Genomic DNA, 27378 nt, shown 5'->3' on the forward strand with positions numbered 1-27378 from the left:
GTTTGGGGGTGGTGCTGAGTGGGGGCTGGAAAGAGGGAGGGGAAGGTCGAAGGGGCAATTGCAAGATTAGGTTTTGTTGTTGTGAGATGTTTGCCAGAGACATTTTGGGCACAAATTGTGTTGTGGATGGATTTTTGGGCTGTTGTGGGAATGTGCCAGGGCATTTCTGCCCATAGCTGACCGGCTCCTAAACCCTGTTAGGTTCCAAAACCATGGAAATAAATGCCTGAGCTGAGTTTTGAGCCCACCATGCAAGCAGGGCACTGAGAGAGAGCCAGACCAACTCAGTATTTTGCAGACTGTGATACAGAATTCACTCCACGTGCAGCAGTGATGAGAAATGCAGATGTGATGCATAATTTACACTGTAATAAAACGTGAGCTCCTGGTCATCCTTGTCAGTCAGAGATTTTGGTCTTGTTCTGTCATTATGGTTATTTCTGTATGAAACAGGAGGGAAATAGAGAATTTCCTAGTTTGACACCACAGAGCTTGGCATAAACACCCCTGTTAAGTGAAAGTTGTAACCTCAGTGCTGCATCAGAGGACTAAATCCATTTCCATTGTCACAGCCTTTCCCTGGCTCTGCATATCTGTGTGTGACAGCTCAGCTCCTCCTGCCTCAGTTTCCCCAGCCTCCCTTCTCCACACCAGCTCATAGAGGCTAAAAACCAGGAGTTTTCCTGCCAAGACAAAGCCTGTAAATACTTGAAATAAATACAGAAGCTGTTGGTAAATGGTAGAAATGAGCAAGGTTTTGATATGAGAGTGGATCTCTCCTGTAGTGCTGGCACGATCAATAGGGCTCATAGCTGTGAACCTCAGTGCTGTGATTTATTGGGTGTAACATGTGCTTCCTTCTCATTTACTGCTAAGGTGGGAGAGCTATTGTTTAGCACAGAGACCACGTTTTCCGGGCATTCCTGAGCTGCAGGCATGAGGTACTGGCTCAGATTTTCCAGTTAATATTAAAGCCAGTTATTGCCCCTCTGCTGAATAGCCACAACCCCTACACGGGGATTTCTAATTGACAGGCGATAAAAATAAATAAAATTGGGTAAATGAAGTGCTTTGGGCTGTGGAGTTGGTGTGTGGGTCTCCACAAAGGGTTTGTGTTTGGGGCAGGGTGTGCAGAGCAGCTGCTGCTGGAGGCTGTGGGGTGCCTGGCCCTGAGACATCCCATTTGAGAAGTGATGATCCCTTTTCCCTGGCATTCCTTGAGTTCCTGCAGGAGAAGGGCTGCACCAAGGGACCTTGTACCTCTCCAGGGGGTGTTTTGCCTCTGCAATCACTGCACACAGGGCTGGTGCTGCCAAGAGGTGCAAAGCCTGTGAGACCCTAACCCAATGAATGTTTCATGAATCCCAAGCCAGCAATTTTTTTGCTGTTCACAGCATTCAAGAGGCAGGAGTTTTACTGTGAAACATAAAGAGGAAGTTTAAATTTTGGACTAACTTCACTTATGCTAATCTCTTCTTTAGATTGTGCCTTAAACACATCCCTTCAAAGCTCGGATATATCGGGGGAAAAAAAAAAAAAAGATATCAGAGAAATTCAGTCTAAATGTGATCTCCAGGAGATGGCACTGTGAAACAAGTCTTCCAGCATCCTAATGCCACCTCCCGGGACCAACTTCTCTCTGAATTCGGGCTGATGGACAAAAAGAAGACAAAGGTAGAAGTGAAAGCCCTGACCCGGGGGCTGTCATGAAATAAGGGGCTGATGGTGTCTTTACCTCCTGTAAAGACTGTGACAGGATGCGGTGAAAACTTGGCAGCTGAAGGCCAAAGTTTGTTGAGAGAAGAGGGAAAATGCAGAGAAGCTCCACTGTGAACCAGGAGCAGCCACAGGAGATGAATATGGCAGAGGAACAGAGGAACAAACAGGAACTGCACTTGACTGTGGAGGTGGCCCCAGGTGATGTCTTGGGGTGTCACCAAGCTCCTGTTAGACACTCTCCATCCTTCAGCTCACTCAGGCTGGACACTGTTAACCAGCCCCAAATAATTCTCCAGTGTCAGCTGCACAGCCCTGCCCCTTTCCCAGTGCAGGGCAGCTTGGTGTCAGCATCCCAAAAGCAAATACCTCCAAAAGTGGAGATAACCACGTTCTTTGGGTTAAAAGGAAGCCTGGCTGCCACCAAGGAAAACTTCTGCTCAGTCTCACAGTGTTTGTCACAGATGAAGCTCCAGAGCCTGAGCTTTGCCATTTTACCTGTAGAAAAGTTGGCTCAGATCCCCCCACTTGCTGCAAGGCTCATTTTTGAACACAAATGTTGTCTCAGCACCATGTTCAACTTGTAGGATGCTCTGAGTCCTTCAGGCACCTGCTTAAATTTGGGCTAGAAATGGATAACCAAATAAATACACAACAACTTACAAATCCCACAATGCCCCCAGAGCATTTAGCTTCCCATGGAGAAAAGAGAAAAATTAGGAGAGTTAATGCCATATCACCTCTGTTTGTGTGTGTGCTTGTGCCTCCTTGTGTAGGGGATCTTTTAACACCTCCATCCATCCTCCACAAACATGAACCTGCTGAAGGCAGCAGCCTGGAAAATGGGAAAATATTTGTGTCTTAGTAATCTTATCCTGCAGATCAGGAGCTGCTAATATCTGATCTAAAGTAATGGCACTGTCTGAATTTCACTGGGTTGGACAGTTTTCTTGTGTCCAGCTATGGAAAATTTGGAATGGGAACAGTTGTACCCTTTGGGAGTGATCAACAGAGGCAACAGCAGATGGATGCTCATTACAACTTGGGTACTTGGTAATCAGATAAATCTTTTTTATTAGTGCTACTCACATAAAAGTGCTTTAGTTAAAAACAACAGCAAAATTCAGGTGTGAAACCTCTGTTCCCAACCTGAAATACAAGATCAGGCATCGTGGTTGCCAACAAACGTAGCACTAAGGAGCATGGTCAGCAATGAAATTAATGGAGTTGCTTTAGATCAGTGGAAGACACATCCCTGAGTGTCACTGGAGTGAAACTGGAGCTGATCTCAGTGTGGGTTTCTGCCAGGGCTAATTCCATTTCACATCTTGGGATACTAAACTGGCACAATTCAGCATTTCTCAAATCACTTTCCTTTTTTTCCCAATGATGCTCTCAAAGGTAGTATTAAAATGAAATCTCTCAGAAATTACTGCAGCTCATGTCCAACTAAACCAATTTGTATTCTCAGCAATGAGCAAGATGCAAAGTCTTTGCTGCCAACAGGAGCTTTTAGAGTCATCTCCAGATTTAAATCTTCACCTTTTCATTCATATCGGAGAGCTTTGTTGTAGCAGACACTTAGAAAAGTTCTAAAGGAATTTTAATTTAAATTCAGCTTTAATTACTGGTGTTTTGTTTTGTTTTGGTTTTTTTTTTTTTTTTTTTTTTTTTTTTTTTTTTTTTTTTTTTTTCAATCCACCTCTTTGGACACCATCCACAGACCTAATTTAGATCACAAACTCTTAGAAGATTTTCTTCCACATCTCTCCATACAGGACCAATTGAACTGTCAGTGTTTCAGAAATGATCTCTAAATAAAACTAAAAGAGGCCAGGACAGAGAAAACCAAAGTGAAGAGGGAAGAAGAAGCTCCAGAGAAGACAGTGGAACCAAATATTCTGAGAAGACCTTTTAGGCTGAATGGAAATAAAGCACAAAGGCATCTTGGTGTTAATGAAAAGGAGAGGGAGAAACACCTGAAGTGCTGTGAGAGCCACTGTGGCTGTGTCTGTCCCTAAATTGGATGATGCCACCAGCTTTAGATGAAGAGAGGCTGCAGCCAGAGGAACCTCTGTAATCTCATTCAGAGCAGATTAAAAGGAGAGAGAACACAGATCTGGTATTTGCAGAGCATCTTCCTTTCAAAAAGTATGTTGAAAATTTGAAATGTCACCTTGCTGAAAATGTCACTCACTTCCACAATCATGTGGATAAATAGGACTTCAATGTTCTCCTGGCATCCAGTTGGGTTTCCAGTCTTATTTTGAAGTTCTGACAGTGCTCCCTTGCTGTTTTGAAATCCCATCCAGCCCAAAGGCTGAAAATAGGAACTGCCTGATTTGTATGTTTTCCAGGAAATCTGCTGGAATAGGAGAGGCTGTGCCCATGCTCGTGGCCTCTCAGAGTGTGAATGGCAAGAACATGGATTGTGGTAAAGAAACACTCTCTGCAACATTTGCTCTTTTTTTTTTTTTTTTTTTTTTTTTTTTTTTTTTTTTTTCCCCCCAGTCTTCACTATCTTCTCAAATGCATTCCAGAATCAAAATATTTCTTCATCTTTATCCCACTCCTCACTTGTCTTCTTGCACAAAATCCATGAGAGGCTGGTGGAAGAGAAAGGGATTGGAGGGAGTGGAAGAAAAAAGGGATTTGGGAGGTTCAGTGGTGAATCCCCAGCAAGAACCAGTGAAAAGGTGCTGGTGCTTGCAATGGGGCAGAGAAGAGCTGGGAAACCAGCACTTCCCCAGGTGTGAGATCACCCTCCCTGCTCCTGCAGAGAAGGGATGCTCACAAAATCAACCTGGAAACCTTCAAACCTTGGGAGCGACCAGAGAAAGGCAAGTGGAGAAAGGCAGCACCTGCATCTGAACACGGGGGGTGACAGAAATTTGGCAGCCCGGGCTGTGGGGATGGACACAGCAGCCTTTGGGTTAATTCCAAAGGAATTTGTGGAAAGGACAAAGCCCAAGATTTCTCAAAACCGGGATGTTCCTTCCCTCTGCCCTCCTCCAGACCTGTTGAATGTCTGTGCCCTGCACCAACCCCACCTCAGAGGATGCTCCGAATGCATCCACTTAAATCCTCAATCGTGCCTGCAGGGACACGGGATGCAGGACTCCAAAAATCCCCATCAAAGATGTTTTTACGCATTCTCAAGCAGGGCTGCAAGAAGGGAGGTGAAAAACCCTGCAAAATTCACCCCAAACCCGGGGAGGGGAAGCTCTGGGGTGTGCGGAGCATCCTGAAAAATCCCGGCTGCAGAACGGGGCTTTATCCCCATCCCTCCCAGCCCAGGGAATTATTTCTCACTCCTCACACCGGGAGCAGAACGAGGGGCACGGGCAATGATATTTGCCGTGATTTTCCAGCCCTGCAAGAGGGGCTGATTTTCTCGAGAGGGGGGAGAACAGGATATTTATGCAAATATCTGACAAAAATCCCGCAGTGTGGCTGTACGTGCGAACACCCCCGCACCCAGCGCGTTCCGCACTCGCCCAAAGAAAGGAAAAAACATCAAATCACCCGAAAAAAAAAATATTAAAAATTCCAATAACCCGAGGAGCAAAGGAAAGGAAAGTTGTGCGTGTCCCTGCCCACCAGTTGATTTTACCTCCTGCCTTGTGCCTTCGCCGGCTTTTTCTTTGATAGATTTTATTTATTTTCTACACCGGGGAATAAACAGGTAATGCCGGGGAAGAGGAAGGACTGAGGGATGCGCCGCATTTTTTTTTTGCTTCCCCCTTTTTCCCCATCTCCCTCCCTGGAAGTTTCTTGGCGACACGAAACGAGGAGGAAAAGCGGCGTTAAAGGTGGGGAGGACAAACCGGGGAGGCAGCGCTCCGGCTGTGGAAAGCTCCGGTATTTTATGGCATTTAAAGCAGCCCGGGATGCTGCGGAGCGCTGCCCCTTCTCCTCTTCCACACTCGTGTTTTCCATCCCTGAATCCCACGGCTCAAAGGCGCGGGGGGACCGCGGGCGCGGAGGGTTCGGATGCTCGCTTGATCATTTAAAAAAAAAAAAAAAAAATTAAATTATTTTTTTTAAACCGCCTTTTCTTGAAAACTGCCAAAAAAAAAAAAAAAAAAAAAAAAAAGGTAAGGTAAGAGGAGGAGTCGGCTGCTAAATATTAAAAAAAAAAAAAAAAAAGGCAAGAAAGAAAGAAAAAGAAGAAAAAAAAAAAAAAGCCCTAAAAAGCGCGGCAGGCATGCGCAGTGCGCGGATGCCATATTGGAATGAGGCTGCCGCGGGTGCGGGTGGCTCCGCGCACGGCTCCGCGCACGGCTCCGCACCGCTCCGCCTGTGGGGGGAAAAAACCGGGAAAAAAAGGGGGAAAACACCTCAAAATAAGCCAAACTCGCACAGGTAAGGCGCCGCACCCCGTAGCCATCCCTCCCAAACCCTCCCAGCTGGCATTTCTCCTTTTTTATTTTATTATTTATCGGGTTGGGTGGAGAGAGAGCCGCTTTCCCCTTTTCCAAGATGTATTTTAATTTTTTTTTTTTTTTTTTTTTAAAGCTTGAGAGATGGGTGTGGATTTTTTTTATTTTTATTTTTTTTTTTTTTTTCTTTTCCCTCGGCCGTTTTGCGGAGGGCTGAGGCGGCGGAGGAGTTGTTACAGTCCCGGTTGGCGGTGCCGGGGCTGAGCCCCCGGGCCGGGCCGGGCCGGGCCGGGCGGGGAGCGGCGCTCGGGGCGCGGGGTCGCTGCTGCCGCTCGCCGTGCGGGGCTCGGCTTTTTTTTCCTCGTCACATCGCGTTTTAGATGCTCTCATCTCCTTCCTCCCCCTTCCTTTTCTTTTCCCCTCTCTTTTCCCCTTTTTTCCTTTCCTTCCTTTCTTTTATTTTTTCTTTTTTCCCCTATAATTCCCTTTTCTCCATATTTATTTTCCTTATTTACTTATGTATTTATTTATTTTTAAGTTATACCTATTTTTTTTTTTACCAACCGCTCGTGCAGCCTCCTTTGCACATTCACAGTGTACAATCTCTCTGAAAGAGTTATTTCGGGTGGTTTTTTCTTCTGAATCCGCGAGAAGAGGGAGAAAATAATAATAATAATAATAATAATAATAATAAAAGCCTGCTGCAGGAGGAGGAGGAGAGAGGGAAAAGGGGAAAAAGAAAAGAGAAGAAAGCAATCAGCTGTGCCAAAATGTGCAGCCCTGATCTAGACGTATTTTTTTTTTCCCCGTTGCGCTCCCGAAACTGCGGTAAATGAATATTTATAAAGCTCGCTCAACATGGCGGGTTAAGGTGTCTTCAAAAAAAAAACCCCAAAAATTGCAGATAAACATTTTGAGAGGAGAAAAAAAAAAAGAGGAGAAGGCGGGGTGGGTGCTAAGGGTTTGGTCCAGCTCTGTTGAGCTGCTCAGAGAGATGCGCCAGGTGAATTCGGTGCGGAGGGATGAGGATGGGCATCCCCATTCGGGAAAAGTACCGGGACATTCCTGTGTGCTGGGAAAAGGGACCTGTGGAGTTGGAACCGCCGCCGATTTGCCTTTGAATGCCAAAATCGCAGGCGTGCCATGAGAAGAAAAAAAGGGAAAAAAAAAAAAAAAAAAAAAAAAAAAAGAAAGAAAAAAAAAAAAAGAAAAGAAATGCGCCGGGAGCCAGAGCGCTGATTTATTTTGCATCAGCAGCAGACGTGCCGTGGGATGAGATGTCCTGTCGGAGCTGTCAAACCTTCCTGGGCGCGCTCAGCTGGGGATGGCTGGGATGGGTTGGGGTTTTTTTCCCTTTTTGCATGTTTTTGTTTAGCAAAACCGCTTTGGGATTGCTCCGCGAGATGGAATTTTGAGTGAGACTCGGGCAGTGCGAGCTGCATCTCTTTGCACAGAGAGAGATCCTGAAAATCCCCCGCGGTGGCGATGGAGAATCGCAGCTTTTGCAAAGCCACAGAAAGGAGTTTGCAGAGAGTTCTGGGCGAGTTGTTTGTGCCTTTTCCCGATGTATTTTCCGGGGGAGTGGAGGAATAAGGCAGGGAAAACTCCCCCGATGCCGTGCAGGGGTCGGTGCTGCTGGTCCAGGGTTGTTTCCACCGCGGTTGTGATGATGGGAAACTTTGGAAGTGTGGGAGGCGATGGGGATGCTCCAGATGCTCCAGCACCGCAGGCTGTCAGTGCCTGGCTGTGGATAGAGGAGCCAGGGAGAATCCAGGAGTGCCTGAAGAGCTGATCTGCTCCTCATTTCCCTTGGAGATGCTCCCCACATCCTCACTGTGATGTTCTTTAACAGGAACATTGGAGGTGCTGTTTGTGCAGCTTGTGCAGGGTGAGATTTCCTATTCCTAAAGGGCTCTGATCCATCTAGCCACCCATTTCCCCCTCCTTTCTCCAGCCCTGCCAGGACCAGGGTGGCTCAGGGGTCCAGCAAACTTGCAGGGGATGGTGGTGAGGATTGGGGATGCAATTGTGATTTCTTATTAAAATAGCAGAAAATGGCATTAATTATAAACAGAGAGGCTTGGAAGGCACTTATCAAACTGTGGTGAGATTTGAGTGGCAAAATCTAAGAGGTGCCAGTGGGGTTTTCTTTGGGGTGGGAAGGGATGGAGCCATTGCAGAAGGGGAAAGTGTCTTCCCTCTCTGCCCCCTGTGCATCTCCCCATCCCCAGCTTTGTTGTCCCTTGGACAGAACAGCTTCTAAAACCAGTTTGTGCCCCTGGGGAAGTGTGGTGGCAGAGTGGTGATTTTGTGTCTGAGCAGAGAACAGCTTCACCTGGTTGTGTGATGGGATGTGGAGATGGATTTGGAAAGGTTCCTGGAGATCCCTCTGAACTTGGGACAACTCCTTCAAGGTGTTTCTTCCTGCAGTAGCAGAGAATAGTGTTGGCCAGGGTTTAGTGCAATTTGTTTTCCCTCTCTAGAAGCCTTTTAGGTGAAAACCAATTTGATTTCCTTTGCTGCTGGCAAAGTAAGAGCAGGTGAGGCAGGTTTTTTCTCTGCATGAGCAGGGATGCAAGTGGCTTTTTTTCCTCTTTTTTATTTATTTTTTTTTCCCTCTCCAACAGATTATTTATGAAAATATCCTCACAAGTCTAATAACTTCAGTGCTTATAAAGGATTAGGTCCTAATAACTCCTGTGATAAGATGGAGGCTCCCTGTAATCTGTTACTAAGTGAAAATCTAAAAGCCATTTAAATAAATGCAGCAAAGAGAGATTGGTACCTTGTACACAGCAAGGAAATACCTTTTTTAATGGTTTTTAAGGGGTGCTCACAGGGTAGTGGGACAGTAAATACATTATAAGCAAGGCAGTATAATTGCAGTTCTATATTGAGAAAACGTTTGCAAATATTCAACAGATGTTCCATGTGGCAGAGGTGGAGAGTGTGTTTTGCACAGATGTAAGAACATCTGTAGAAGACAGTATAGAGTTATATAGCTGTGATTATGAGTGATAATTGCCTGGCTGGACAGACAGTTGATGTTCTAATGAAGCATTTATTAAAACTTCATGGGAGTGTTGCTAGAAATAGGGTAAACACCACATCTGCCAACACTTTAGACTGGGGGATGCTTTTCACCCACTCCTGGCTTGTGCTGTGCTGAGCTCTGGTGTGTTTTGGGTCACTATTTCTGGCCTTTCAGAGCCGTGGGATGCTGCTCTGAGATGAGTGAGGGGATGTGATGTGAACCTTGCTGAAGAACCAGGGCATGGTAGAGAAGGTGCCAGTTTGTTTGTCCAACAGATACTGGGATAAATTCTTGGCTGTGAGGGTGGGGAGGCCCTGGCACAGGGTGCCCAGAGAAGCTGTGGCTGCCCCTGGATCCCTGGAAATGTCCAAGGTCAGGTTGGATGTGGCTCTGGAGTAATCTGGGATGGTGGAAGGTGTCTCTCCCTGCCCATGGCAGGGGCTTGGAATGAGATGAGCTTTAATTTCCCATCCAGCCCAAACCATTCTGTGTTTCTGTGAGTCTTCAGGGGTATTTCAGTGGTTAAATTCATGTTGGTGTGGAGTAAACAGAGGCATGGAGAGCATCTGAGGAGGTTTTACAAGGATGGTGGTGGTTGAAGGAGGTGGCTTGTCCCTGACCATGTCCAAGTGATAAAGGAGTTGTGAAAAACTTCAAAACTTGTGACACAGCCAAAACTTGCAGCAGCGGAGGCAAAGGTGTGTTCATGAAGGTTCACAGAAAAAAAAAAAAATTAATGTGGTGACCACAGGATCTATGTTTTCAGATTACTTGAAGGTGTCAGAAGTATTTTATTACTGTGAATATTGATGCAGAGTCCATCAGCTGCTGCAGCAGAACCCTCAGTGCTGAAAATGAAATGCTGTTGATAATAGTGATGTCACCTGCAAATAAGAGTTTGGTCTGTCATTGTAGCATCTGGTCCCTAGGTGCAGGGGTTTTTTTTAGAATTACAGTAGCTGATGGTACCTTGTCAATATTTAAAACTCATAATTTCAAACTTTGATTGATCTTTGCATGACAAACCCCAATGAAACCTGTCAAATCCATCCTATGGGGCATTTTGCCCAAAGATTTCTCTTTCCTTTATTTTCTGTGTCTTGGGCTATGACTCCTACACTGGTTAAAAAAGTTTGAGCTGCAAAAATAAGGCAATACAGAAATAAGAGCGAAGACTTCTCCACTGACATTTAAAAAACTCCTGAAAAAGTTTATTTTGAGATTGGCCTTTTGTAAGACCTCAACAGAGCATTCTTCTGAAGGCTGATTTGGAAAATGTGTTCACAGCTACTCCCAATTTTATGAATCAGAAGTGTTGATCTAAAATAAAATAGTATAAATAAAAAGAAAGGGAAAAAAAAGCCCCAAACCAAGAAGATCTTGACAGCTGACCCAGAGATCAATTCTGAGTAGGTGTGAGGCTCAAAAAAAAGTCTGTGCAGAAGAATCCTTGCTATTTTTACTCCCAATTCCTGCTTTCATGACTAATACTCTTGGCATCACTGGGTGGCTTGTGTAAAGGAGACATCTTTTCTTGGGTAAAGTTCTGAGACCCAGTTGGAGTATAAGTTAATTAGAAACTTGAATTTATTTACTTGGCAAGGAGGTGGAATTCCCTCCTAAAATCCAGGAGGTGACATTGTGCCTGTCCTTGCTGTGTGGGAGATCAGACAGGACAACCACAGGCTGAGGATCATTAAGGTCTAAAGGGTCACAAGTTCCTTGTGGAGACTTTTGGGTAGAAAGCCTCTCCTGGGTGCATCAAAAAAAAAACATCTTTAAAGAAACTTCTGGAAAAAACCAAAAATGCACTGGTTCTTGGAAGATGTTTTGAGTGTGGGAGCTCAGTGCAAGTGTGAGATCAGGCTCCAGGATGCTTTGTTGGGATGGTGGTGAGGCATTAAACCTGGGCTGGGTGTTTTGCAGCAGCTCTCATGTTCACATGAAATAGAATCTGATTTATTTTACCTTGGACAAATTGGGTGGAATCAGCCCCATAAATGTGACTTGTAGGACTCTGTGAGTTAAAATGTCTCGTGCAGTTTGGTTCTGCATAGACCTTGGCAGGGCTCTTCTGGCTGCCCTCACACGTGCTTGGCCAAGGGAAGGGTCCTCCTCTTCCTGCTGGAGATGGTGGTGAGGGCTGGATCTTTTTTTAAATTTTTCCTTTTCTGGCAGATCTTGCCAGTCAGTGAAGCTGCTTCTGGATGTAAAGCATTGACAAGGATGTAGGAGCATGTAGGATTAAACCCAAGTGCTGATCAGCTGTGCTGTTTAAATGAACCAAACAGTGCCAAGATCTAAAATGCCTTTTTTTTTTTTTTTTTTTTTTCTTTTTTTTTTTTTTCCTTTTCCTAAAAAGTGTTGGAATCAGATGGCAGCTGTTTCCTGGATTCTGGTTTGCATCTTGAACTTTGTTTTTTGAAAACGGTTCTGACTGCAAGAAAGACACAGAAAGCAGAACTGATTGCCCTGGACAGTGGTTGATGAGGGACTCCTGAATTGGGCTGTAAATTAAGTGCATAAAAACAGTGTTTTGTGTGTTCCTGCTGGGTGACTTTTGTAGCTGGGCTGATTGGTCCCACTCGGGGGGTCTGACTGATTAATTTGGTCCATGTGGTCGGTGTTTGGAGGTGATAAACATCCCATGATGGGGGTTGGGTGATCCTTAAGGTCCTTTCCAGCCCACACCATCAGTTCTGTGATTGTGCCTAACGAGATGAGGTGTGTAAGGATGATAAATCAGCTCTGTGTCTTCCAAGTTTTACTCATCTCAAAGGTTTTCTGGTTTCAGCTCCATTTCAAACACAGAGGTGGGAGAAGACAGAGTGTTGCACATCATTGTTGCTGTGCTTCTTCTTGCAGTTTTTTTTTCCTCTTATTAAGGACATCAAGGCATCAAGGACATTGTCCCAATCTTCTTCATGGGAAGAAGAAGATTCTCAGCCCTGTTCATCTGAGAGCTTTAGAAGATGCCCAGATTTAAATACGTCATATTTCCAAGTCATTGGGTGCTTAGCATGGGTAGAAGTGCTTTACCAAAGTGGGGGTAAAATCATGGAAATTGCTTGTTGAGTCATGAAGAAGGTGACAGACACCTGTTAGGAGACAGAGCAGCTGGAAACAGGAAAGATTAGTGTGTGGTGACCTTCCTCTTCCTTTGTAGGGTGCTGGAGGTGGGGATGTCCAGGGTTCACAGGAGCACAGTACAGGTGGGGCAGCAATGCCCCCTTTCCCCTGCTAATAAAACCTCCAACTCACTCAAGAGAAGGAAAACTGAATGAAAAAGAGCTTAATTTTTGAGGTTTGATTTACTCCTCAGAGAAGTTTGTGATTTTCAAGATTTTGGCTTGAAGTCCATCTCTGTCCTTAGGTTTTATTTACACACAGGACAGCTAAGAGGGTGATGTGTACCTAAGCCTGGCTGTCTGCCTGTCATCTCTCTCTCCTTTTTTCTTAATACTGCAGGTTTTTTTTTAATGTAAACAAGTTAAGAGTCTCTAATTAGGTTTATTTTACTTTCTGTTATCTTATCTTACTACCATTTATCTCTGTGTGTATCCCAGACTCAGGAGTGTGCCAGGTAGGGAAGATGAGAAAGTTGCTTTGTGGAGCAGGTTTGTCTCTGTTGGCATCAAAAATGTGAAGTTTTTTGGCACCAGTGCAGGAAGAGAGGAGAGCAAGGACCAGCTGAGTTACAGGGGCTGCCACCACCTTGCACAATCCCTTTAGAGAAGGGATCCCATGTGTCTTCAGAGAAGTTTGGTTCCTGTTCTTCTCTGACTTTGAGATGGACAATCCAGACCATCCCTGCTCTGGTGGTTCCCTAATTTCCTGTTTTTACATGTTTTTCCTTCAGGCTTACTCATTTATTTTCTGCTGCTGCACAAATGTTGCCTTCAAGAGCAGAAAGATGAGCCCTGTTGAGTGACTGGAAGGGGTCTTGGACTGACCATGCCTTACCCCAGGGCAGGATTAACTCTACCAAGAGCAGTTTCTGGACAGATTAGCATCCTAACTAGTCCAGAAAGCAGAGCTCTGTGCCCTTCCCAGAGTGTATCCTGCTTCTTCACCAGATTCATTATAAGTGATTTCTTCTTCCCAAACCATATCCTCTCCCTGCAGTTTAAACCAAACTGCCTTCCTCAATCCACCAAGAACATGGAAAACAGATTATATTCTTTCCCCATTCAGCTGTTTTTTATGTATTTGAATATTGTGAACATTCCTGATTCTCCAGAGTACGTGGGATCTTTTTCTTCCACCCCAGAGTACAACACAGAGCTCTTCAAAGCAGTAAATTTCCCTTATTAAAATCCTGTGGGGTCTTCAATATGAAAGAGAAATTGTCAGTTGATATAAGTGAAAACATTTGGCGAGGGAAGCTCTCAAATAAATAATAAAAAAACCCTCGCAGGAGTTTGGAAGAAAAGTTTCCTTAAAAGGTTTCCAACTGGTACTTTGTCTGAGAGGAGAGACAGGCCCTTTTTTCTAGGAGGTGAAACTGTTGCTTGATGTGTTCAATAGCCCTTTTGAATGAGCTTCCAGTGCATTGTGCAGATGCTCAGGGCTGTAAATATTGTGGCAGGCTGCCACTAGCTCTGCATCCTGGATCATGTCCCACAGGGATGAGATCCCTTTTATCCTGCTCCATGAACAGGACTAGGACCACATGGCATTTTGAGCATCTCCCTTCACCTGATCTGCTGGAATATGTCCCTGCCCTTGGCATCAGGGTTGGAACCAGATGATCTTTATGGCCTCTTCCAACCCAAACTGTGGCTGATTCAGCCTGTCTGCTGGGGAATTTGGAGATTTAAAACATTAGCAGGTGCTGTGCAGCAACAGCAACCCCCCTGAGGGTTGTTCATCTCATCTGAATTTCAGGTGTCTGACTTGGACCACTAAAGTCAGTCATCCTTTGGATGTGATTTTTCTTGGCTTGGATATCTGGAAAAGGTTCTTTCCCCAGAGGGTGGATAGGCACTGGGACAGGCTCCCCAGGGAATGGGTTACAGCACTGAGCCTGGCAGAGACCATGAAGTGTTTGACACTCTCAGGCATGTGGTGGGATTGTTGGGGTTGTCTTGTGTCGGGTCAGGAGTTGGACTTTGATGATTCTGGTGGGTCCTTTCCAGCTCAGGACATTCTGTCATTCTCTGATGCTACAGCTCTGCTGCCACTCTTGAGTATCACAGTGCTGAGAGGTGGGACCATCTCCAGTCAAAATTGTTGCTGGATTTTAGAGGGTCCAGAATGAATTCCAGATCACTGGGAAAGCAGTGGAATTTGTTTCTCCCACTGTTCAGGCCTCAGCATTCCATTGGCACACCTGGTTCACTATTCAGGCAAGAGGTTTCAAGGATGCAGGACCTTCTTTTGTCTTTCTTGTGTCAATCCCAATTAACCAAGCATGCATTAGGAGGGAGAAAATAAGTTTTTTTTCAGGAGTACCTTTAAGGAAGAGCCCTAGGAGTGTTGGATTTGTGTGTGAGTAAGAGACCTCTCCTTACAAAGAATTACTCCAAAGGAAGGAAAACCAGGATGGAGCTGACAGGAGATGAGAAATGTAAAATGGTGTGAGGAAGCCAAGGCTGTGCTCCTACAAAGAGCCAATATTGATACAGATGACAAGGCAGCACGCTGGAGATAAAGGCAGGGCTGAGACTGACAGCCGTGGGAAGAAGGAAATAAAAGAGATTCTTTATTATATTGCCTGGCTTTTCCTGCCTGTGAGTTAAGAGCCGGGATCTGAATTAAATACCAAGGGAATGGGGAGCTGCGTGGGGGGAAGAATCGGATCAGTCTGAACCACCACTGTGCAGAAACAATGAGCAAGGGATCTGAAACCAGGGAATTTCCCCCCTCCCTGCCCTTTCAGATGCATTTCACAGAATTTTCTTTTGTGCTCCTGCCTGGTGTAATGTCACCTTGAGCCTCTTTTGGTGCTGTTTCCCATCACCTTGTTCCCAGGCTGGCAGAGTGGCTTGTGGTTCTGGATTTGGTTTCCAGTGGGTTTCACACTGGCAGAGGAATTGGAGTACAGTGAGTGTGTGCTGCTCGTGTGATGTTGATGATTGCAGGCCAGCCCGAGTGCTACTGTTAACAGTATGGCTGGGGACTCTGTTTGAAGTGTTAATTAGCAGCAATTAATAAGAAGCGAAAAATTAATACCCTGTGTCAGCTTTCTTTGCCAGTTAGTTATATCAACAACTAAAGCTCAGAGCTGTTTTGAAGCTGATGTTTGCATAAGAGTTTGGTCTTGTTGTCACATGGTGTTGGGAAAATAACTGGAGTTCTCTCCTACCATAACTGGTAAACTTGTTATTCCCAAAATAAGCCAAGTAATGGCCTCTGGTAGATCCAGTTTCCTTGGGATGTGGATGCTCTCGATGTGACATTTCCAAACCAGTTAGTTGTCCATAGCTTGAGCAAAAAAAAACCTGAAATACAGTTTAAAAAACCAAAAATGTTGATGATGTTGCTGAATATGCCTCAGAGATTCTGTATTTCCCCTTTTTAATTGAAGTGGGCTCAAACCCAGTCCCAGCTGGGTCCCAGTTGTGTTGCAGACACCTTGGGCAGGTTCCTGCTATTTGCCCATCCACTTTCCATTTCTGATGGGAAATTCTATGATCCAGAGGTTTGGGTCCCTCTCATGGGTCTGGCGGCAGATTTGGGGCTTGGCTGTGTAAAAAAAAGAGCAAATACTCTTGTTATCTGATTGGGCACCTTCAGCTTTTTATCAGCTCATAACTTTGTTTTATCATCATGGTAGAGGCATCACAAGATTTAACTACAGTACCAAGAGGATTTTGTTTCTTCCTGTATTTATATTGTTACTCCTGAGCTCTCTTTAAGATGATGGATTTGTTGTGTTTAAATTGATCTCTCCGTTTCTCTCCATTCTTTGAATCTTTTGGGTAGACCCAGGTTATTTTCCACCCTTGCCTGGTCCCTGGCAAAAATGAAAACAGCCACATCCCTCCCAAGGTTTAACTTCCGCTGGCATCTCCCTTTCTCTCACATTTAACAAGCCTTATGTAAAGTCTTGATACTCAGCTAATTTATTATTAATGGTATTTATGAAAGTGTTCTCTACCAAAGGAGAACTGTTGGTTTTTTGTTGTTTTTTTTTTTTTTTTTTTGACTTTCAGTAAACTGATTGCTTCTAGTTTCATGGTTAATTGAAAGTTAATATACACTGGGGACGAGTGATGTGTATGTTCTGAGGTTAGCTGCACTCAGAATACTCAGTCTATAATACACTTAATTCATTAGCAGATTTCATGTCAACAAAGAATAAAGATGAAGTGCTGTAGTGGCACTGGGAAAAGGGTCATATTTATGGAGTACTTAAAGTCTGCTGAGCGCTTTGTGAAGAGGCCAACAACCATTTTGCTCTGAGCTGGTTGATGATCTTAATTTTGAAAAATACTTTTTTTTTTTCATTAGCAGATTCCTTTGGGGTGGGAAACAAAAATTTCTAATTTTGCCTGAACAGCCTTCGGTGGGGGTTTGAATCACCTGCCTTGGTAATTTGCTTGCACCAGTGATTTTTTTTTTTTTTTTTTTTTTTTTTTTTTGTTTTGTTTTGTTTTGTTTTGTTTTGTTTTGTGAAGCACACCAGTGGTTTTTTGCATGTTTTAATTGCAGCTGTGGTTGCCCCAGCAGACAGTCCTACCATGGTCCAGGTAATGGATACCAGACACTTGACATGCTCCTCATCTCTTTCAGTTCTAATATAACTGCTCACACACGTCCATTTCTTATTTTAAATTGCCATAGGAGCAGCTTTAAAAATCTGGGAGTGAGAAATCCACGGCAGAACACTCTCCTTCTTTCTGTTTTATAACCATCATATCTAGTCTTCTAGAATATGCCTCCAGAGTAGTAAAAGTTGAAAAAATCCCATATATTTTTACAGTCTTATTACATCCTGCTTTGCCTGGCCTCTGGCAGTAAACTTCTTTCCTACTTTTAGTCACATTTTACAGAGCATTTGGCACTGGTGCTGCCAGCAGAGTCCTCTGTGTCATGCAGGATTTGGAGGCGTCTCTAATAAGCAGGACCAGTCCTCCTCCCCATCAGGAATTCTGGACACACACCTTCCCTACTGCCTGTCTTTGCTTTAGCATATCTTGTGTGAATAGCTGGTTCCCTCTGTGCCCATAACCCCCAGCTCTTGGTTTCTCTTTTTCAGGCATCCTTTGACACCTTGTAATTCATCAGCATCTCAGAGTTTTACTGAAAAGCTCAGTTTGGAGCTCTTTTTAATCTACTGCTAAAGGTGTATCGCAGGGTGTTGCTTGTCTGGTGCCTCAGTATGGCTGGAAATACAGTTCTCTTTTAGTCTAGTGTCTGATGCAAGGTCTGGTCAGCCTGGCTGCCTTTCCTCATATCATTTTTCATTTCTGTGGGTTTTTTTCTGTGTTTTTTTTTCCACTTTGAATTTACTATTGTCACTCTTTCTAGAAAAAAACTCCTCTGCTAACACAACCCAACTTAAAATCAGTTTGTATTTGCTGCCCTGCATGTTAAAACTGGTACAGTTACCTTAGGTCAGTCCCCATTCAATAAAAGTTGTATCCAGCACTGTTTCATGAAGGTATCTGCATTTTGCATGCTCAATTTTGTTTTCTAGAGTCTCGCTCTCATGAGTATTTTTGCTTCAGTGTTTCCTCTGTTTCATTATCACAGATCTTCCCCTTTGGAGGTTTGAATATTTATGGAGTGAGATACATCTCACTCAGTGTTAGCCATGAAAAAGCTGAAAATCAAGGGCTGAAATGGCTGGAAAGTGGTGGAGGTGGTTTTTTTTTTTAGCATGGGTTGTGCTGCCTTTTGGGCTCATCCTTCTGTCTCTCTTGGTGGCATTGGGAGCTGGAGGGAACTTTGAGAGAGAAGCCTCTGGATGCTGTTGATTACCTTATTATCTTATCTGTTGTTATTATCTTTGCTGTTGCTCTTATGATATTATTACCACTAAGGTCTTTTGTTGTGGTTTTCATCCACCCCCAGCTTCAGGCTGGAGACAAGAGCAGGATGGAAGGGTCACCATCAGAGAATTTAGGCTGGGAAGGATCTAAGATCTGTCTAAGATCTTTCATTCCAGCTGTATCAAGATGGGATGACATGAAAGCCATGGGGAAAAGCTGGGGGAATGGGTTGTTGTAGGTAGAACAAATCACTCATTGCTGCTTTTTGTTTTCCTTTCAGCTTGTTCTCCTTGCTGCAGGATGAATTAGGAAGGCCAAGCCTCTTCCTCTGAGCCATGGAGACAAGGGCATCCTTCATTGCCAGCATGAGGGAGAGCCAGCAGCTCTCCCCAGGGCAGGATCCCAGCCCGGCCAATGGTGACGGGGAGCACTTTGACTCAGGTGAGCTCCTCTGCACCCCCAGGTATCCTTGTCACTGCTGCAGCTCCTCACAGGGAGAGCTGGGGGCCAGGGAGACACTGGGAATGGTTGTACAGTGTAGGAGCATCCGTGGATGGCAGGGAGAAGGAACTCTGCAGACCTGAGATGTTCTAGAAACAACTGGTTTTATTGCAAAGGTCGTGGGTAAAGAGGACTTTGCCTTCAGCCATCAGCCTCAGCTGGAGGGATGCCCCAAAGAGAGAGAGAAAGGGTATGAGATAAGGGAGGTAAAAGAGGTAAGAGAGAGGTGAGAGAGAGTGAGGACTTTATTACAATACATTATATCTCCTTTTGTGTTGAATATTCTAATTTACAGTGACCAACTGGTGCGAGATACAAAACCTACAGGCTTTGCATGCAGCCTATGAGAACTACTATAGTACGGTATCATCCTATATTCTAAACTCTAAAGACTACTTTTCTTATCTACTTTTTCCCTGATACCTTGGCAGGGTGGAGAGGGGCTACATTCTTGGGTCCTTTTGTTTTCTATCACTCAGCCTATCTCCAGCTAATCATCATCTTCCTGCCTGCCATGATCACATCTCAAAGCTGGCCTTCATTTCTATTTCACTCTCAGGTTTTACATCTCCAGTGTTTCTTGCCAGGCAATCATACCCACAAGCTCTTCTTGTCCCATCTTTCCCAATATCACAGCTCCAAGGCCTTTTTTTTGAGTTTTATGTATTGGACTGTGTCCTATGGGAAATAGGAGCTTTTTTTCATCTGGACCTCACCTGCAGTGTGTATCAGCTATTCAAAATTTAAACAACTGGCCATTTAAAACCTTTCCCAAGGCATCATATTGTGTTCTCCCATCTTCCCCAGCATTTTTTTTATTCTGTTGAAGTTTTGTGATTTAAGAGAGACAGAACAAACATTCAGAAATTTACAGCATTTCTCCTTTGCTTTGACCTTCCCCCTCATTTCCTTCACTATTTTTTGGGGTGCTTCAGGTGAGGTGGCTTCATAAACACTGAGGAGAGGAGAGCTGGTTGCGTGTTGTCCTTGTGCTCATGCTTGTAATGCTCTGGGATGGGCTCCTGAAGGTGTGTGAGGATTTGCTGTGCTAAATTTGGGTGTTCTCTGGTGATTTTTGCTGGGATCAGGTGTTTAAACTTCCCATATCCAGCCTTAGCAGGAGGAGACTGTGCCACGTGGTGAAAAAGTACATTATGGCTAGACCTAACCTGCTTTCTTTCTGAAGCCAAGCTTTTCCCTGCTTTTCCTTCAGCATGTCAGTAATTTGGCCACTCAGCCTTCAGTTTCCTCACTTCTTGCAGCAGCTCAGTGATTTTCCTGTTTCCTCAGACACCAGATCCTTGGATTTCCAGAGTGGGCTGATCTAGTCACCACTGGATCTAATTTTTTCTGTGATAGGAGCCTCTAAGATGAGATTCACTTGGCCAACCATAGACTTTTTTTTTTTTTTTTTTGGGAATGAGAAGAACAGGCCTGCAGTGCCTTAAACTGCAGTGAGGATAGGGATTTTGGTGCCTCTCCCAAGGCTGTGCCAGAGGTTTGTGGTGGCTCAGGTGTGTGTGTCTCCCTCTCCCCACTCTTGTTATGGGAGCATTTCAATGCTCTGTTCACTCAAAAAGTCATGTATGTATATCTAGGTGCTATAAATAAGATGTCTAAGCAATTTCCTGTAAATACTTTCTCCTACAGTGAAGCCTGGGAGAAAAAAAAATAAATATGTATTTCTTGAACCACAGAGTCTTTTATCCCTTTTCTTTTCCATAGCTGAACATCCCAGGGGGCTGTTAACAGCTGGAACAGTTGCATTTTTACAGTGTCAATGCATGAGCACTTTAAAGCCATTGAGAGGCTCACAGATAATGACTTGTTGATTTTATTTGCCATCCTGGGCTTGTTTATACATCACCGTATTGTAAACCAGCCAGCCTTGACTCTTTCATTAAGAAAAAAAGCTCTGGACCTAAATACCAATGATTGGATAGGGAGCTGGTATGTAAAATAGGTTTAATGCCAGATTTATCACCTCTCAGGGTGTCCTGTGCTCCTCAGCAGTTAGATTTTTGTGATGGATGAGGAGTTTCATGTGTGGGTGGTGTTGGCTCCTTTGGGCTGGTCTCATCCCTGTGCCACTCTTGGTCTGCTCTGGATGCCAGAATTCCAGCAGAGAACAAAGTCCATTAAAAAACCATTTTGGAAACATACAGTCCCTTCAGAATTCGTTGTGGTGAAATGAAGCAAAATAAACCACTGATGCCGTGATGAATGAGTACTCTGACATTATTTTTACAGACCTTGTAAAAGTAATTTCCTGATAAAGTCTGCAGATAAAACATGGTAGAGGAGCCAGGCTGGTGATGTGTCAGAGAGGAATGAGCTGACAGGGAGGGAAGGCTGCAGCTCTCACTCTGCCTCGCCTCTAGGCCTTGAAGCCTCTTTATTTGGGTTTAGAAAGGAGAGATCTGGGTGGTATTTTGTTAAACAGGTGCTGTTGTGAGTTTTTCTGAGCAGCATGTGAAAGAACCTGCCAGCAAGAGTCTCTGTGCTGGCCCATGGCACAGTGGGTCAGGGTTAATAAGGTTGTGAAGGACTTGATGCATCCATAATTAGCATCTGTTTATATTTGTTAAAAAGCTTTTACCAAATTCTGGAGAAGACTCTGACCCCCCTGGAGACATTTCTCCTTGCAGGGGCTGCAGGTTATGCACTGAACTGACTGAAAACCTCTGCTCCTGCTGCTCTGTGGGATGAATCTTTCCCATAAGACTATTGGGGAAAACTGGAGAAAAGGAGACATGTGCTGAAGGAGAGACTTGCCTTGACTCACACAGGAGATCAGAGCAAAAACAGGAATAAAAACTGAGAGTGCACAGAGAAAATCCTGGGCTGAGGGAAAGAACTTGTGCTCTGAGATGGAAGAACCTGGCCAGGAGAGAAAAGAGCCCAGGACTGACCTGGAAGTCACAGAAACAGAATTATTTAGGTTGGAAAAGACCTCTGAGAGCTTTGAGTCCAACTATTCCCCCAGCACTGCCAAGGCCACACACTAAGCCGTGTCCCCACGTGCCACATCTGTGTGTCCTTTAAATCCCCCCCAGGGATGGTGACTCCAGCACTGCCCTGGGCAGCCTGTCCCAAATGTCCTGTCCATGTCCTGAGCTGGAGATGCCTTTGGGATTGTTGGAACAGCCCATCCCAACCCCACAGAACAGACCCTGCAGGAGCAGGGAGCGATGGGGCAGAGGGGATGATGCACTTTGAGCTTTTCATGTCAGGTATTTCTGACTTTTGGTGGGATGGGGATTGGTTGTGCTCAAGGTAAAACATTGTTGAAGCAATTTTAAGCCTGGAATGGGTAATCATATCTGCCCATCTACTGATGGACTAACATACTTGGTTTTAGAGGCTTTGAAATCTCTGCACACAGCTCTTGTCTGTAACATTAACTCTGCAGGGTTGCAGGCATGAAGGCTGAAAAATATCCCTGTTCATCTAAATTGCCTGCCTGCATGATGCAGAATTTTTCCACCAAGCTCCTACCTTGTGGTTGTGGCTTATCATTGAGTCAAGGTTGAGCAAACCCCTCATTCTGGGTCAGATATCTCAAGTAGAACCAGCTTCTGTGCCTGAAGGTTTCTGCAGTGATTGCAAAAATCAAAACAAAGCCCATTCCTTATTCTGCCATGAATTTGTCTATATTTGGAGTGTAATCATGGAATTGGGTTATTTCTTGCTGAGTTGAAGAGTCATCTGGTAGCCTCTTTATCACTGGAGTAAATGTTGATTTGCATCTCTCTATTTAAGATGATGATTTGAGTTTAGGGCAAGGAGTCAGACTTGATGCAGCAGCGTGCAAGTGTTTAACAGTGTTGACAGCTCAGCTTTGAACTCCCAGACACATCTTTACCCTCCACCAGCTCTGTCTCAAAACCTCTCTTCTGATCCCCCTTTTTTCCCTTCTCACCTACGTGGGTCTGGTGCCACAGGCAGCAAATAAAAACTGTGTCTTCCCCTTTTAATAATGAGAGATTCCCTTTGCACAACGTAATTTTCTCTGGTCCTGGAAACTGGAGACCTGTAGCAATAATTGCAATAAATTAACCCTGCCTTTTTCTTCATAAAACTGTCTGGGGAGGGTTCTTAATTCAGTTTGTCATGAGTCACTTTAATTACATCATGACCACACTGATGAATGTTTGGGCAGGTAAAGGGTCTCGCGGAGTTTGCCTGATAAATGCTTATTGCAAAGAGCTCATTGCTAGACTGTAAATATTTTTGCTCTGGGGATGAAACTGGGCTTGCAAGATTGCCTGGGAACAAAATGAAAACAATCAGATTTGGCTGATTTTCTGTGAGTGAAAGAAGATTTATTTTTAATTATTGCTGTGTGCATTTCAGAGATGGTTTGGGGCCTTGGCTCTGCCTCAGTGTGGTAATAAAGGAAGAAAAGGAAAAAGTGGTCATGTCCAGCCCTTCCTGTGGGAAGGGATTGCGTAGGGCACTGCTGTGGATGGGGGAGAGAGGATACAGAGCCCCAAATCTGAACAGGAGCAGGGAGTAAAAAGGCAGTAAGGGTCTAGTGAGGTGTGCTTGGAGTTTGGGGAAAGCAGCTGTAACTCTGGGGGAAGAGGGAGGCATGGGGAGGTTTATCTGAGATTTTTTGAGTGCAGTGATGCTGAGGAAAGAGACGAAGGAGTGAAAATGGGTCTCACTCACCCCAGGGGTTGGGGTGTTTGCTCTACACACAGCTCAGCCAACAGAATAATCTTCTAATTTATCACTGGGGCACTGCTGTGGTTAACAGTGCTGAGAGAGCCACTGTGAGGGCACAAGGACATTGCACCTCGGTGACAGTGGGCAGGCAGCCACCTCCTCGCAGCCAGGGAGTCTTCAAATGCAAAATAAGAGAGCACAAGTGCCTTTTGCAGTGTATGACAGTTTTGTGCCCCCACTGCCATGGAAGCAGAGTCATTTCTGGTCTCAGTGTTGGCTGCTAAAGCCCCAGAGTCTGCTGAAAGGATGGTAAGAGCTGGTCAAAACACAGATCCTCAAAGCAAACTTTCTGTTTTCCCTTCTGTTGATGTTTATACTGGTTGCTATTCTCACCCTGAACTCTTTGACACAACTTTTGCCTTCTTTGGCTGTGTTTTAGGCTGCTTTTCTTTCTCTCTTTTTTAATTTTTTTTTTTTTAACAGATGAGGGCTCCAGCATTGAGGATGCAGACTTCAACTGGGACGAGTTCCTGGAGGAAACTGGAGCCAGTGCTGCTCCCCACACCTCCTTCAAACATGTATGTGCTTCCTCTGATCCTTGTGGGTGTTGTACACATTCCCTCTTCTGGTTTTCAGGGGCTCCCTGGAGAACTGTAGGGGAGTCTGACCATTCTGGGGAGAAATTATCCCTCCATAGATGTGACAGCCTGAATGGGAATAGCCCCCCACGCAGTGTTAGGTGACCCTGTTGTGTTTGCAGTCACAGATTGGAGTTCTGTTTCTGTGCCACTCCCTTATCCTCTGCCTTGGCATCAATTTTTCCATTGTTGAGGGCTTGTGTTGCTCTCCTTTTGTTTGCAAGGCACTAATTTTTTTTCTCTTCACCTATTTTCCCCTCTGCACTCATTGTTGTCCATGCCAGCCTGTAGAGAAAAATCTCCCAAGAGTGTCTTATTTCCCCAAAGCTCCTTTTAATGCCTAATTTACTGACTGGCAGAGTCACTCAGCACTAGAGTTCATTGTGGCTCATGGAGAACCATCTCTCAGCCTCCTGCCTGGAGATGCTGTCTCAGAGGTGTGGGAAGCAGGGACTCAGGCTTGTGGTGCTTTTCCTGGGTGAACATGGAGCTGTGGTAGTGACAGGTCTGTGCTCTGCTCTGTGTTAGCACAAGCAGCATTTGAAGGCACCTCTGGAGGTCACCTGGTCAACCCATCTTTGTAATCTTGTGGGTTGCTTTGTAGGGCTAAAGGAGCTGCAGGGATGAAACACCTCTCTTTTATCTGGATCTGAAAAAACACTACAGTCCTTCCCTATTTTGCTTTCATTTTAACAACAGTTCACTCAGAGTATTGCAGAGTGAAGGACCATAGTTCTCTGTACTGGAGGTTTGCAGGGCAGTGCTTGTTGTGCAGTTTATTCTTGATCCAGCAGCTGTTTGGAGAGAGCATTTTGTCCCAGATTTCTGCTCCAGGCTCAAAGTAGAAAGTTTGGTGCTTCATGAAGCCCTTGAGGATATCTAGTTGTGTGGAGATTCCCAGCTGATCCTGCTGACCACAGTGTCTCACAGCACCTCAATCCTGGGAATGTTAGTGTGGGACAAATTGGTGTTGAGAACAGTCCTGCTTCACAATCTGCAACTTCATCCTCAAAATCTGGCCAAAAACCTGGAAGCTGCCAGAGAAGATGGTATTATCTGTCTGTTGGATTCTACTCTCGGTGTGATTTCCAGTCACAAGTCTCTTGGCTTCTGGAGTACCTTGTTGATGTTATGGTGAGCACAGGGAGAAAACCAACAAATAAATCACTCTCTGCAGGTGTTAGGCTCAGGTGCTTTGAGCTGCAGCTGCCAGTCTGTACTGGGAGGAGGCCAGGAGATCCAATTTGTACTGGGACATGGGCCAGTCTGTACCCTGAGTTATTTATGAGGACTCTGAGCATCGCTAAGATCCTGTCTTAGCACTGAGTAGAGCAGTGCATGTCACACACCACCTTCAGACCATCTCCAAAAGTCCCTCTCAGTTGTTCTGTGACACTGGGCATTGATTCTGCTGGAAGTGCCCACACAAGGAAAGGCACATGGAGTGCAAATGATAATTGGGTTTGGCTGGGCAGTCCTGGGGTCAGAAGCTGGAGTTAGATGAGTGAGGGATTACTGCTGATGGGGCAGAGAAGTGTTTTCTCTGCAGCTTGGCATCCCTGTGTCTATGAAATCCTCAGTTGACCAAGCAGACCATGTTACATTTATCTTTGTAAGTAAAAGAGTCACTTTTAAACTGCCATTTCAATTGGAAGTCAATCAGACAGGTTCACCTAGATTTATAATCCCTCTGGATTTGGTAGTTGATAAGGTTCTAAGAAACATGTAACAACCTGTCTTTAAACATCTCCTAAGGAGTGACAGGTTACATTTTGGATGGTTTTGTGAAGACAGGGCTGGAGCCTAACCAGAGCACTGGCATCCACCTCTTTATCAGCAACAGCCAGAAGCATCCCACTGGTCCTTGGAACACAGGTTGTGCTGCAGTCGGCCCTGGTGTTCATCAGCAGTGTCCCAAAACAGATGCACTGGCATCTCCAGTGTTCTAAGGCAAGTTACAGGTCACCTGTCACTGCTGAGATGAATGTAAGTGGCATCTCCATCAGATGGCAGGACAGTGACCCAGACAATTTACTCCTTTCAGTGACAGGTCATGGTTCATTTTCCAGGGTGCTGGGAGGGGGAATTGGTTGAGGTTTGAGCTCCTGAAGATGGGTGCAGTGGAAATTCTCTCCTTGGTCTACCTGCTACAGCATTCAGCCCTTGATGCTTGTCAAGCCTCTAGAGGTGCTTCAGTGCTGTTATGTGACTAATTATTGTAGTTGGGCTCAACTCCTAGAGGTGCTTCATACCTGCCTTTCTGTGTCCTGTGATTTGCCTGGTGGAGCTGTGCAGTGGGAAATGAAACTCCATTTGAGCTATGCTGGCTGCTATCTGTGGCATTAGTGACATTTAGGGGTTGAAGATGAGTGCCAGTCCTCTTTTGGATGTAGTACAGCTGAAGGTACCACTCTTGCACTTTGGAACCTTGCATGATGGAACACGAGCCAGTGAAGAAGGAATGGAACTACTGCCCAGACAGATGGAGAAGATGGAGAAGAAGGTGATTGGATTAAGAATCAGCTCATGTCCTGTCCGAGGGTGTGGCAGTTGACCACCCAAGGCCCACAATGCAGAGAGTTTTCACCCAATTACAGAAAACCACCTGAACCCATGAAGAAGAAGAAAAAAGACGGTGAAGAAGGAGGACAAAGACAGCACCCCAAATCCTCCATCTTGACTCATATGTACTACTATAAACTAAAACCCCAAATTCTAAGTTTCTAGTACTCCAACACCAGGGCAGCCCTTCAAGGGGAGGGGGGCTCTCCTTGCAAAGCACAAAAATTAACACCACTCCTTTCTTGTTTTGCAAGGTTGAAATCAGCCTCCAAAGCAGTTTCCAGCCAGGGATGAAATTGGAAGTGGCCAACAAGAGCAACCCAGATACGTATTGGGTGGCCACCATCATCACCACCTGTGGGCAGCTGCTGCTGCTCCGTTACTGCGGCTACGGCGACGACCGCAGGGCAGACTTCTGGTGTGACGTGATGACAGCAGACCTGCACCCCGTGGGCTGGTGCACGCAGAACAACAAGGTCCTGATGCCTCCAGACGGTGAGTTCTGCCTGGTTTGTTGGGGTTGTGCTCTGGTGTTGGGGTGTGGGTTCGCCTCCAGGTTTCTGGTTGGTCTGGGATGGGGACTTCAGGTCCTGAGCTGGTGGTGTGGGCAGGGTTGTGTCCCCAGAGGATTCAGTTTGCCCATTCTGAGTAGGGTTGTGTCTGCACAGGATTCAGTTTCCCCATCGTGGGCAGGGTCGTGTCCCCACAGGATCAGTTTGCCTATCGTGGGCAGGGTCGTGGCCCCACAGGATTTAGTTTGCCCATCATGAGTTGGTCTGTGTCCCCACAGGATTCAGTTTGCTCATCATCCTCCAGCAAAGGGAGTTTTTGCCCTTGTTGGTAACAGCAGAAGGCACTTCCGTAGGGAGATGTCTTCTGACTGCTGAGCTGTAATGCTGTGATTTTCACTTCGGGGAGAAAAGTGTCCTTGTGTC

General features: G+C 45.2%; 1 protein-coding gene across 1 annotated transcript in view; it reads left to right on the forward strand.

Annotated features, from left to right (window-relative positions):
- Positions 1–4889: 4889 nt before the first annotated feature.
- SFMBT2 (Scm like with four mbt domains 2) overlaps positions 4890–27378 on the forward strand; it is a gene marked incomplete at its 3' end in the record, with an annotated part of 103204 nt that continues 80715 nt past the window's right edge. The window contains exons 1-4 of the mRNA XM_083860280.1: positions 4890–6081; positions 18352–18512; positions 23727–23821; positions 26698–26938. Of these exons, the coding sequence (XP_083716406.1) occupies positions 18407–18512; positions 23727–23821; positions 26698–26938 (442 nt within the window). The 5' untranslated portion in view covers positions 4890–6081; positions 18352–18406. The remainder of the gene's footprint in view (positions 6082–18351; positions 18513–23726; positions 23822–26697; positions 26939–27378) is intronic.

The sequence above is a fragment of the Zosterops lateralis genome, assembly GCF_965231275.1.
Source record: "Zosterops lateralis genome assembly, chromosome: 4".
NCBI classification, from domain to species: Eukaryota; Metazoa; Chordata; class Aves; order Passeriformes; family Zosteropidae; genus Zosterops; species Zosterops lateralis.